This window comes from Centrocercus urophasianus, unplaced genomic scaffold, assembly GCF_019232065.1.
Source record: "Centrocercus urophasianus isolate 14NV4802_14NV808 unplaced genomic scaffold, USGS_Curo_1.0 seq_28, whole genome shotgun sequence".
Taxonomy (NCBI): Eukaryota; Metazoa; Chordata; class Aves; order Galliformes; family Phasianidae; genus Centrocercus; species Centrocercus urophasianus.
Window position 1 is genome coordinate 5,773,956 of NW_024884844.1, and position 13,646 is coordinate 5,787,601.

The following is a 13,646-nucleotide window of genomic DNA, read 5'->3' on the forward strand; positions in this document are numbered from 1 at the left end:
CTGTGTCAGTGCCATGGGGAGGGTGGCAGGAACACACCTGCAGCTGAACTCCCCTCCAGCTGCTCTGAAATGTGACAGAAACAACAGGAATGTATGTGTTGCAAGGAAAAAAGATAATCAAGTAATTGGAAGGAAAAAAAAGAAATAAAAATGAAGAAAATAAGAGCTTAGCTGATGGTGCTGAAGGAAGATGAGGGAGGAGCACCTCCAGGCAGCCTGGAAGGAGCCCACACAGCAAAGGGCTGCAGCAAATCCTCTGCCCTGGGGCATTTTTTTTTCCCCCAACAGAAGGCACAAGCTGGGGCTTTGTACACAGAGTTCCTGTCAGAGGTGATCCCCACCGAAGCATGAGATCCAGAAAAACCTCTGAGGGCAACTTCAGTGCTGCTCTACATCTGGAGCTACATGCAGCAGCACAGCTCCAACGCGCATGCTTCGAGCTGAGGAAGTCTGGATGAAGATGTAAGCACAGTGGCAGAGATCTGTCTCTCTGACAGGCCAGCTGTATAAAAAAAAAAAAAAAAAAAAAAAAAAAAAAAAAAAAAGTGTTTCTATTGTTTTAACACTTTGGGCCTGCAAATGGAAACCAGCTTGTCTCTCAAAGACATTGTTCAGCAGGAAAGTCTTGAGCCAAAGCTTTTAGTTCTCGCAGTTACAGCAGGGACAACACATCAATGTGCAAGGCAGGGCTTATAAGGAACATGAATTAGTTTACTTTTGCCACTGTTTCCTATTTCTTTCAAAGCCCTGTTGTCCATCATGCTGTCCCTGTCACAGGAGCTCCTGTCCCATGGAACCAGCTTGGAATCCAGCTACCACAAAGGTGGGAGCACTGCAGAACCACACACATTCCATCACCTTCTCCATTGCCATCCCTGTGCATGGCACGGGTGCTGCCCTCAGACTGCAGCCCACGGGCACTGCATGTGCAGCAGCACTGAGTGGAGATAGGTGAGAATCGAAGCTGGTGCTGCTGGGATCTGGCTCCAGCAAGCACAGGTACAGACAAGATTTATTGTTCCTGTTGGAACACGTTCATTTGTGGATCAGCAGCTGTTCTGCATGCACGGTTAGAGTTAACTCTTCTTTTGCAGAGAGCTCTATAAATCTGCACTGATCTCATTAGGAAGCAAAGAAATTTTCCCACCCTGACATACTGTGCTGGGCTCTCTAGCCAGGTCCTCTGTGTCTCTGGGATCAGCATCCTGTGCCTTGAACACAGAGAGCAGCAGTACGTGGACCTGCACTTATTTCTCTTTTACAGGAAAAGCAAGACAAAGAAGCATCTTTAAGACAGGGGTTCCCTTTTCTAGAGAAGAGCAAAGCAGATGTTTCTGGACCGCTCCCAAGAAGGATCTGTTAGAGTCCCAATTTCTGATTTTCATAGCCAAAAAGGGGACCAAAATCTTCAAAAGCAGAAAAACAATGACCCACTATGGCTTCTGTTCCTTTTTTAGGGCAGACTGGATCCGAGACGTAATTACCTCCCCAAGCACAGACAGGGACATCTCCAGGAGCCACTGCTCAGCCCCCCATGCTCTTACTGTGACTGAATCCATCTCACACCCCATACAGTTGGGCAGACGTAAGGAAACTGCACAGAAACAGCTCCAAGTCCCCTTCTCCTATGACCTCTGGGTTGGATAGTCCCTTTGTAGAAGATAAGAAGAGATTATGCTTCTAAACAAGAGCCCCTCCAAACACTCTGGTGTGAAGGAATCACCTTGGTACACGCTGGCCCAAAGGACAAGCAGCTTTGTTTTACCAGCACTTCATTTTCTTCCCTCTTTCCCCAGATCGTGGCAATCTAACATCTGCATGAAAAGTTCAGATACAGCCACATGACAGTTTGTTTTTCCATTCACTGGATCAGGAGCAGCTGCTGAGACAAACAACATTTCACAACCATGCAGCCAGCAATGGAGCCGCACCTCCTACCTGCTGCAGAGCACCCATCTCCTCATCTCCTAACCAAGGCAGGATTGTGAGAAGTCAGTGCTGGCCACCGTGCTGCCAGAAGGCAGCAGGCTGGAAGATAAGTACTGGCACAGCAACAGAGGAATTGCACAACTGAGCAGGAGAAGACTTGCCACTTGGTCTTCCAGGAATCATAGAATCATTAAGGTTAAAAGGACCTCTAAGATCAGATCATCTGGCCCAAATGCCAGCCCATGCCTGTGGCTGCTCTAGGCCATATCCCCCAGTGCCACATCCACCGTTTTCCTGAACACCTCCAGGGACAGTGACTCACCACCTCCCTGGGCAGCCTGTGCCACAGCTGCTGTGTCTGATGTTGATTGCAGAAACACCACCAAAACAAATGCTTCACACTTCTAGGAGCTGCAGAGATGCATTCTTGTTTAAGCCAGCACAGAAGTTGCTATATAGGGTGTCTGAAGAAAATATTTTCAGATTTAAAAGTAGCATGAAGTGGAGCAGCCACCAAATAGTCATGTGTGTTTGTTAGAAGGAAACTGAAAGTAACCCAGCTAAGCACTACATTTAGCATTTTGAAGCTAAATATAGCAGTGACCGAATCAGCCAGAAGACAGGATTTGAACATAATGGAAACGATCACCAGCAATTGCTTGGGAATATTTTAAGGACCCTGAAACTGGAAAAGGGAATGCCTGTTACAATCCCTGCTCCTGGCTTAGAGAAAATGGGAAGAGGTGAAACATCGTGGAGGAAGAAGGAATAGTAAATCCAAATACAGAGGCTAGGAATGATTAATTAACCATGAAGAAGCTAGGAAGGGCAGCAGCATTAGCAGTGAGAACAAACTTTGTAAGGAACACAAAGAACAAAAGCATTCCCAGCACATCACAGGAATAGGAGAACTGTTGGTAATGGAGAAATCAAACACCTCATATTCAAAAACATTCTGTTCTGCCTCTGAAAACTTGACCAAAAGGCAGGTGAGGCACGGGGATCAGCCCCATTAACAGTCAGTTCACTTGGCTGCCACCCGCCCAAATGTACTCCTCTATCAAACGCTGATGGCTTAGAAAGACCCTGGGACAGCCCCTTCCACAGCCACAGGGCTCGGTGGGAGGAGGAACTCAAAGGCATAGCACAGCCACACCTGAAGCTCCTCTGTGGTTCCTCCCAGCATGAGCTGTGGGGTGGGTTATGTGTCTGGAAAGGGCTCCACCAGAAACCATTCGCACCAACTTGCCCTGCGTACTTGAGGAAGCATTTTAGATTCCCTTCATCTCCTCTGATACTTTGCCTTCCTAGGCTGAATGCTGGTCCACAAATAAAGCCCTTTCCCAATGAACATTCCTGATTCTGGTTTACAGGCTAATTAAGCACTTCAGCTCTGTTTGACATGTAACAACGTGTGAACTATACAAGGATATCTATACAAGGACATGCAAACTCTAAGTCATCCTCTTCATTTCACCCTATGAGGATGCTTAAATCATATCACGCTATGTGTGCAGCCTTTGCTCAACCACAGCTGTGTGTCATCTGCTGCACGCAGAGGTGATATCTCCTCAGTCAGGTGCACCAGGGATCAGCTCCTCACATTAGCACACATGCAGATCCCTGCAGCTTCTCCTCAAGCCCCAAAGATCATCCAGCATGAGGAACCTCTGAGTCACTGATGTTGATTTCAGCTACGCTTGAAATTCAGGAGACAACCCATGAGACTAGGAAAGAAAAAAAAAAAGAGTAATATTTCACCTATCTCATTTGAGAGATGGGATTATTATAGGCCTGTCAGTGTGAAAGTAAACCCCGGAAAAGCAATAGTTGATACGTAATTAAAAGAGATCAGTGCAAATCAAGACATTCATAGAAACAGACCACATCAAATTGGTTCTGGTGTCTGTAGAGCTCAGATTGTGTCACAGAATAGCACTGGTGCCCCCACACGAGCAGTACCATCCACAGAGCAGTAACTTTGCTTGGAAGATAAAGCAAGCAAATGAGACTGGAAAAAAAGCGCCGCTCAGCCTTTGGAACAGCCATTTGAAGATTTGGCTTCTGTCACTTCTTCGAGTTTCAAAGCTGCCACCAGAGGCACGTTTCTTCTAAAAACCAAATTCAAAGCAGCACTGGGCAGGAGGAGCTTTCCCACCCCTCCCAGAGGAGCACAGACAGCACCAGCAATCACAGCTATACCCTCAACCATGCAGCCTGCACCTTCTCCGAGCAGTTATTAAGCAAGAAGGCCGTCCCACCAGCTCAGAAACCTCTGCCATACATCCAGCTCAGTCAGCCTGCTGCAAAACCTGCCCGCGAGCTTCTGCAGCTGCTGCATATCGCAACCCGCAGCAACGAATGACCTCAACCATTCCAACCAGCCCAGCAGGGCTGCAGCAATGGCACGGAGCGGCCCCCTAACGCCGTGCTGGAGACCCACCAGAGGGCGACGGGGTTGCGTTTTCCTCCCGTCTACACCGTTAGCACCACGGCATCCCACAGAGGCTTGCCACACAAACTCGCCTTTCATCTCCCCCATCTGCTTGCAGCTACTTTCTGAGCTGAAGTAGAATTGGTTTTATTGTTGTCACGATGCCGACTGCTAGCAGAAAGCACTTGTTGCAGACAAATGAGGTATTCACTCATCGCAGCTTGTGGGATGCCTGTGGTATATGGCACGTCGTCTCTGTGGGTCCCCAGCCTATGTGTGATTACAATGGTTTTTGCAGGATCAGAGTTTTTGTAAAGATTATGACGGGCTTTCAAAGACAGTAGCTTCTTCTCCTATCTCATCTGTTCAGGAACAGCAAGCAAACAAAGCCAAACAGGATATTAGGGAAAATTTCTTCTCAGAAAGAGCGGTGATGCAGTGGCACAGCTGCCTGGGGAGGTGGGGGAGTCACCATCCCTGGAGGTGTTCAGGGAGCATGGAGATGTGGCCCTGAGGGACATGGTCAGTGGGCCTGGTCAATGGGTTGGACTTGATGATCTTATCTTTTCTAGCCTTACTGAGGCTAATGTTGTTTCTGCGAGAAACAACAGTAATATCACACTGATCTATGGTGTCATACCAGAAAGTAAATCAGTCTGAGCTCAACACGAAGACTGCACCACTACTGGTGTTCCACTTAGCTTGGAGATCTCAGTTACCACCATGTTCTGTCCTAGACACTATCATTATCATCACAGACACTCCATTTAAATCTTTGAAAACTCTTGAAATTCTTACCTCCTGTTTCCATCTCACTCACCACCATCACCACCTCAAAACAAGGGCAATACAGCACTGTTTTCCCCTCCTGCACATCACAGGTTCAGACGCCAAGAAGAACGAGAACCCTTCACTTAAGCAGGAGCTCAATGCTCTGGGCTACCAAAGCCAGAAGGCATTCAACACAGCATCCTGCTTCCTTCAGTTGGACCCAAAGTTGTGTTTATGTACAGCTGTGTGTACATATGCATGCATACATGCACGAGAAGCTTCCCCAAGTTCTAGCCCTGAGACGCCCTGCTCCAGCTCCAGATGCATGAAAGGATTTGGGTGGTAGGGAGAGGCATATGGGAAAGCAAGGTCTCTCCTAGCTGAGCTTTGCTGTATCACCTCTTTGCGGCAATGCATTTGCCTACTGGACTGCCCCCTTCTCTCCGGCTCACCTGCACCAGGCAAGCTGTTCAGTGGGACTTCAGCTCAGAGGTTTGCTCCACACCGACCAAATCAATTTCCACACAGAGCTGTTAGATTAACTCTGCTTTGGTCAGAAACTTCAGTAGCACAACATTTAAAAAATATATATGACCATTCAGAAAAATTTCTTACCTCGCAGCTTCTTACCCTCCCTACATTTCAGGAGCAGGAAAACGCAGCCACACCAAGGTCCTGCAGGTGGTGGGAAGGTCATGGTCAGTACAAGCAATGGTAATGCCTGCCTGTGACATCAGTGACAGCTCCAGCAGTAAGTCCGATTATTCACACAGGTAAGCGATTTTATAAATGAGCATTTTGGTGAGATTACCAAAAGACTACCTGACTGCTATTATTCTAAGGCCTCTCACCTATTTTTTACATTTACTAGATAACAGAAGGAGTTTAGCCAAGGCAGTGGCTTGAGTTACAAAATATAAGTCTGCTCTGTTACTGGGAAGATGCACAGTTCAGTTTGTCTTGTGAACTTTATTAACTGCATGGAAACAGCCAATAACTAGATGATTTTCCCCTTTAAAGAGCTAAAAACTTAAGAAAGGGGAAGAAACCCTCAGTTTGCTAAAATCCACGAGTACACAAACGCAAGCAATGCTTGTCTGGAAACAGCAGAAGTAAAAGGTACAAAGCTAGTTCAAATTATGCTTAACTCAGCTTTCAGTCAAGTTGTGTCAAACAGCACAAACCCTTTTGAAATGCAGCTTCTCTCACCCAGACAAGATGTATGAAACTCACAGTTAGGCCTGTTTGGGCAAAAGCAAAGCAGGGCTCAAAGTGGCATATAACAAGCAGATAATTTCAGACTTCAATGCCATGTTCTTCACCTAAAAGGCAAATCAACTAGTTGTGCAAGATTTACTTCTCTACTTTCAAATTTTGGAGACTGTCTGAGAGCTAAGATGGCCAAGAACCAAATTCAAGAAATTAAGCAACATTTGTCAGCACTGCAAAGACAGCATTTTTACAAAAACAGCATAACAAAAATATCAAAGAGCAATTTTATTTAGCTTATTTGGCACAAAACTTACAAGAACTGTTGTTCCCTTCTTAAATTTAGTACAACTAGCAAGGAAAAAAAAGGCATACGAATACATTTAGTAAGCTGTACAGCAAGTGAAATATGGAAAGAGGCACCAGAAAGATTTACCAAAAATCAAAGTGCATGAAAAATACCTACTGAGCGCCTCATGGTATTGTATTAAGGCACCACTCCTTTAGAAGGCTTACTGAGCACGTCAAGTGTGCAACTTCTTGGTTTGGAATGTAAGAGTCCTTCAGCCTGTATCAGAACTGGATATCGCAGTCCTCTGAATGGAACAACACTTCTCCTGGTAAGTATCAAACAGAGAGGCCTCCTTCTGCCCAACGCCACCTCCCAGAAGTGACACTGTCAAAAGCTTTGACAAAGCTAACATCAAAGCACCCAGCTTCTTACTTCTGAGTTTGGAGCTGTAGCATACACCAGATCTTTACAATGGTTTTACAGAAAAGAAATGCTATGGAGACAGAAGTAACATGGAACGTGTCAAGTAACCACGTTATTGATAATTTATCAAAACAGCTTTTAAAGACTTCCCGGAGTATCTCTTAAAAAAGATCTGAGTAGTGTTACAACCCAGAGAAAATAAATACACTTCCCAACAGAATATTACAAAGCTTCCTGGAGCATTAGCAATCAAGTGTAATGAATTCCACAAGACTTCAGGAACCTTAGGAATGTAGGAAAAGCCCAATATTAAACAGTGCTAAGTGTTTTTCATAACTGGAAACACTTAATGCAAGTACCTGTAACTACAAACCATGTTATACCGTTGATACCATGTTATACACAGAAACATCATTACAAGAGCCAGACAGACACCTCGGTTCATTGCAGATTCTGCACATCACTACTCTTAAGTACTAGGAAAATTGCACCAGTTTTTGTATTTCAGTTTAAGAACCAAACCACTTCAGTTACAAGAAGAGATACCATAGACTAGATCCACATCTACTGTAAACAAGTTCCAAACAATCAAACAGAAGTTGCAGAAGTTGCATCTGTTTCTTACCCAGCTTTGACTTTGGTTTTGCTGCTCAGACGGACCACCAGTTTCCTTAACTTGCAAGAAGCAATTTGATATGAAATCAATGCCCATATCAAAAGGTAAGTGGGAACCAGTAAATGCAGAGTATTGCATCGAACCGTACAACACCTTTACTGTAGAGAGCTCCAAATATCTCAGGAGCTTAAGACTGCTTAACCTGAACTTTGGAAAAGCACATTTCTCTGTGGGCATGCAAAGGCATTTATATGTGAACCCTATGCATTACAGTATTTCAGTTTTTTGTCCCTCTGATGGTGTAAACCTCAAGAACACAATTGCGTGTCCTATTGTAAAACCAAAGCACCCTTGAGCATTACTAATTCTAAACAGCAAGGGCTGAGAGAAGGGCATCTGGAAGTGATCTACACATTATTGAGCGTGGTGTTCCACAAGTCTCACAAAACAGTTCAGTTCATACTTTCTGGGATAACTTTCCCTACACCTTTGCCCAAGTACAGAGTTGTAGTTTTCAATAACTCCTACTCCTGAATAATTTGCTACCACACATAAAATATGCCACAATAGTGGCAGCCTGGGCTAAACATTTAACAAGATATCCTTTTTGGCCTTTATTAACAATTGCAATCAGCAGAAAGAAAAACTATTCACTCAACTCATTTATTTCATGATTTATACGTAAGTCACGTAGCAACTTAACATCGGTGTTCAACATTTGTGCTTCCATTCTCTGGCACTTGGAGGAGGAATTCACTTCCAGATAATCACATCTTGCTGAAGCATTCCTTTGCATTCGTCCAAACTTGAATTCCCTTTTAAAATTTAAAAAAAAAAAAAAAAAAGTGAAAATAAATAGGTGGAAATACACTTGGTTTGCAAACGTTTTTTTTTGTTGTTGTTCCACAGAAAATTCAACAAAAAGCCCCACAGAACCTTACACAAGAGCAGGGCACAGACCACATCAAAATTGGACCATACTGCCTATTACATATATCAGCATGTCTCCGAGTAAGAGTAGGATGGAGGGAGGTTTTACACTAGTGACTTCCAACCTTCAGTGACTGCAACGTTTCTAGATGCTGACAGTTTGTATCTGATCCTCTGCTAATGTGATATACACATCAGTTTGGGTATACACACAGACACACACATGGCTCTATAAAGGCAGACGTACCTTTTTGCACATACTGATCTGCATAACAGCGTAGCTTATAAGCGCCTCCTTCAAATCGTGATTCTTCTGCTCTTTAAACCGTTCAATGTCTGCCCAGGCACTTTTCACAAAGTCTCTGGAATTAAAAGCATTATTTCTGTTAATGTCTACATATTACAACCTCAGCTCATCTTCCCTCCTCTGAGCCCACAGCAGAGCAGTTCCAGGTATGATAAGCACTCCGTCTTTCAGCCAGCAAACCAAGTTCTTAGTTGTTATGCATCCCACAGGTCTCATTTTACAACTGCTTCTACTACTTAATTCTCCATCTACATCTTATGGATTTTAAACCAGAACCAACTTCACACAATTTTTAGCTTTTTTTTTTTTTTAATATTCAGTAAGCATCACTACCATAGAAGCAGCACAATTCAGAAAATACTTTTCTCTGATTCCAGTGGGATGACTACATATCTTCATACTAACACTCAGTTTGCACAATACTGCACTTTTCTTTTTCAGTTGTCAAGTCAGAATTTTGGTCATTACACTGTGAAAATTCACTTGCCATCAGGACTTGAGACAGCAAAGTACAGCATTTACAAGGCAAATTTGACTTGGGCAATTCACTTCAGGAATTAATTTTATTGGTTTGGTGATATGTCTTCAGTAGTTCTTAACTAAAATGGAGGTAGATTCCTGTAATCCAACACTTTCATTTGCGCTGGATCACATACACAAGGCAAGTATTCACTTGAAAATTACTTCCAGAGCTAAAAAAGCAGATTTCCAGTACTTCTGTCAAAATGATTAAGAAATTGCATTTACTGAATGTCTTGTTGTTCTGAACTGCTCATGAACTAGTCTTATCTTTTCTGTTCTAATCCTAACGTATCAGGAGATACCACATTTACCCCTTCTATTATATGATGAACATGTTTTGACATAATCACATTGCTTAAGGAATGCTGGTTTCTTGCATTCCTGAAGAAAATTTCATTACAGCATTGAGAAGCAGTTACTAAACACAGCTTGCCAGAACTTCTAATCTCTTTCAAACAGGAGTCAGTTGTCCTCCATAGGAAAAGCTGCAGAATATTAGCTTAGGACCCATGCACACAAGCCAAATAGATACTGCATTCGAAGCCAGTCGGCTTTTGAGTTTAGGCTATTCAGCTGCAGATCAATATGCCCACCTGCTAAACATATTACTAACTGAACATGAAAGCAAGCAAGTCAGCCATTAGAGTGGGCTCAGTAACTGGGAAAGTCATCAGGTTTTACATAAGTCATATATTCAGACCAGAAGCTAACTGCATGTACTGTACTTTATTTCACAACTTGCAGCTGACAGGAGCTTTTATAGACAGCTCATAAACACCAAAAATATATTAAAAACACTTATAAAACGCAAACACCTTCAAGAGCATCCAGTCAATGACTTGCTAAGACAAGCCTCGTTTCCTTTGAAAAAATAAAGCCTGTTTACCTGCCTTCCAGATTTTTAGACTTAAGTTGTTCTTCTCCTTCCTGTATCTGCTCTTCCAGAACCTTTATCTTGGCTTCCCTCTGCTCAGGGGTTTCCTGCCCGAACAGCTTGCTGGTCATCCCTTTCAGGGAGAACGTTCTCACGGTCTACAAAAAAAAAAACCAAACACCCCAAAAGCAAAGACACTCTAGGTTTGGGATTCTTGAGCATGGTTGTGAGACAATGTGATTTTTACCAGTTACTAGGGCTTTTCCTACATGCCCAGCTCATCTTTGGACTTAACTACCGGAAAATGTTTCTTGCATGTCCCATAGGCACGTAGATATGGGAGGCGTGGTGGCTCACATTAGATTGAGAGCTAAGCGAGGAGGCAGAGCTAAACAGGAACTTGTATCTCAGCTTTCATACCCAGGAACTCTGGAATCTGCACATACCATTAAATAACATGATGTTCAAACTCTTACGGCTTGTCTATGGATTGGACTCAAGTTTCCACTGATAGTAGGAAGTTTCCACAATAGTTTTTCCTCAAATTGAAGCAGGAAAGAACTTAAGTCTTACATTTTGTATAATAAAGAAAAACCATAAAGGAGTTCTCTAGAACATCAACAGATTCATGATGAATCAGCACTGTGTTCAGTATTATAAATACATGTTACTAGTGGTAGGTTTCTTTTAGCCATTATCTTCGACGTAAGCAGAACTAGCACCACATACCAGTAACATCCACCTTTCAAAAGGCAGAGAAAGCCTGTCAGAAATCCTACCATTTTTGACCTCAGGGATAGAGTTATTTGTATTATTTTGTCCTGCAACCCTCTGCATATTCATTAAGAGAAGTTCAGTACCAAGAGCTTACATCACCAAGAACCAAGTTACTTTTAAACCTCAGAGGCCCACAGCTCATAGGATGCCAACTTCTCATAAATAGAAGCCATCACGTTAGTGCCATTTAAATGTCATTCTAAGAAGTTTGGCTCTCCCTATTAAAAATAAAATAAAATAAAATAACAATAAAAAAAACAACAAAACAACCCATCCTGGAGAAGAAAGTGGAAAGACTCACTCCTGTTGCCAGCTCCTCGCACTGCTGCTTCTTAGCCGTTAGGTCCTGTGCTGCCATTTCCAAGTCATATTGCATTAATTCATGTTTTCTGCAAACTGCCCTGAAAAGTAATGAAAGATCTGTCACGTATTACTTTGTTTTGCTACGTTTCCCTCCATTTAAACTCTACAAATGGCAAAATGCTTTCTTTGGCAGGCAGTACATTCAGTTATTTATCTAGCTCAAACTCAACAGCCTTATCACAGAATGCCTAACATTACAATCGCTGTAGTTAAGCAAGCTTGGATCAAAGTACAAAGAAAGCTCTTAGTACAGCAGCATTCTGCTCCTCTGATCTTCTTTTTAGACTCATTTCAAGACACTCTCAGCAGTATGAGCCCTAACACCTACTTAAGAACATCACTGTAAAATAATTTTATTCAAAATACATTTGAGAAAAATCACAGCTATGACAAAAAGTATCTGGAGATAGAGCCTGTCACAACAGCAATGCTCCACTCAGTCGTAAAATTCCTGGCATTTTAATTTTTTAAACAAAACAAGCAAGTGTGCTTTAAGATTCACACAGTGCCTTTCATCTGGAAAAGAGGCGAGTTTCCTCTGACCACCTGCACTAAGTCCCAGTCCTGTGTGGGCTGACAAGGATGCATCCGTACTCCGCTGCCGGATGCATGATCGTCTCCCAGGGGGGGCTACTTGTGCTCTGGGTTCTCAGACAGCAGCCATCACTCACCAACTTGAATCTCTACAACATTACTGGACCTCTCCAAGAAGTTCAGAGCCAGCTCAGGAAGAGCATAACAGCACTAGGTACAATGTTACTGCATAAAAAGTTTTGCTTCTGTATCCATGCTTGGAAAGGAGGACTGTCCTGGTAAGTCTAGTCTAAAAAACAAACAAACCCCACAGCATTTAGCTGCACAATAACATATAGCAGATGAAAGCTATACAGCACACTCTGAAACCTGCTGAAATTGTAATAGCTGTAACAGCTCTATTTGGCCTATTTAAAACCTGAAGTTCCCAGCACACCAGGGCACCACTGCATGAGAAGCCAAGGAAACACTGTAACCAAAGGAATAAACAGCACTATCTTCCAGACTAACCAGATTTTAACATTTCATTTTACTATTAGTCATCTTAGTTCTAAATTCTTATCGCCACCCATAGAGCAATCAAATGTGAATAAGCAAAGTAAGAGATGAGAATGTGAAGCACTGAATTTGCTGCTGCTTAGAGAAGAGGATATCAAATTAAACTCAGCACCAACACGTTAGAGGAAAGCATGATGGTCTTTACTTGAGCTGCATACTTCTGTACATACCGTAGTGCTTCTGCATAGAAGAGATACTCCTTCAGCTGATCAGCATAATGTTCCTCTTCTTCCAGAATGTCATCAATAGAAGCTGCATATCTGGTGAAAAACAGCCATGGTTAAATAGGAAGTTCCTTAATCTAAACTGTAAGGTTTACACAGACAGGTGTCCTCTCTTGTTACTGTTTGACAGAAAGGCCAGTCACAAAGTAAAACAGCAGAACACTTCTAAGAAGGGTTTTTCCTCTGTCCTTTGTTTTTAATTAAACTCTGAATCAGCTAATATAAACACTCCTGCAGGCCTGTTTCTGTGGATGTTACTACAATAAATCTTTTGATGAATACAAGATTTATCATAAGTTTCCTGCTGAAGATCAGGCAGTTTTTATTACAGGAAAGGGACAATTTATTCCTTTTCTTCAGTGGATCGTCAAGAAGCAGCACCAAGGCAAAAAAGAAGATATGATGCAGAAGAACCCTTGCAAGGCTGGAAGTACTAAGGCTTAGAAATGTAAGCATCACAGCTGACGGCAAGCAAGCAGCAGAATTTAAAGAAGCTGTTTGTATTGTCTGTTATTCAGCCTTTTCATAAGCCTGAGAACACAAAACTCACAGCGGTGTTCCGAACACCAGAACATGAAGCCCTTCAGCTCCTTGTTTCTTTGTCTGCTGTGTAAGTCAGGCATGAGAGTTCAGAGCAAAAACAAGTCTAGTCCTGCCCTTTAGAGAGAAAACTTGAGTAGCACGAGGGCTACAACTCCACAGCTCTTACACTCTGCAAGTTCCATTCAGTATCATTTAAGATACCGTGTGCTAAAAATGGCAAAAACCACTTTCTTTTTCAGTTTATACTACCAACTGAACACCATTTAATAGGTCTTCCACTAACTAGTATGACTGTTCAGAAACACCTGCAGGGTCAGGCCTACAGCTAAAAGACCTGCCC

The 13,646-nt window shown here is 42.9% G+C and overlaps 1 protein-coding gene across 1 annotated transcript in view; it reads right to left on the bottom strand.

Annotated features, from left to right (window-relative positions):
* Positions 1-6,618: 6,618 nt before the first annotated feature.
* The window catches only part of SNX4 (sorting nexin 4), a 34,519-nt gene continuing 27,491 nt past the window's right edge, over positions 6,619-13,646 (bottom strand). Inside the window, 5 exon segments of the mRNA XM_042827020.1 lie at positions 6,619-8,489; positions 8,852-8,966; positions 10,320-10,465; positions 11,386-11,485; positions 12,710-12,799. Of these exon segments, the coding sequence (XP_042682954.1) occupies positions 8,442-8,489; positions 8,852-8,966; positions 10,320-10,465; positions 11,386-11,485; positions 12,710-12,799 (499 nt within the window). The 3' untranslated portion in view covers positions 6,619-8,441.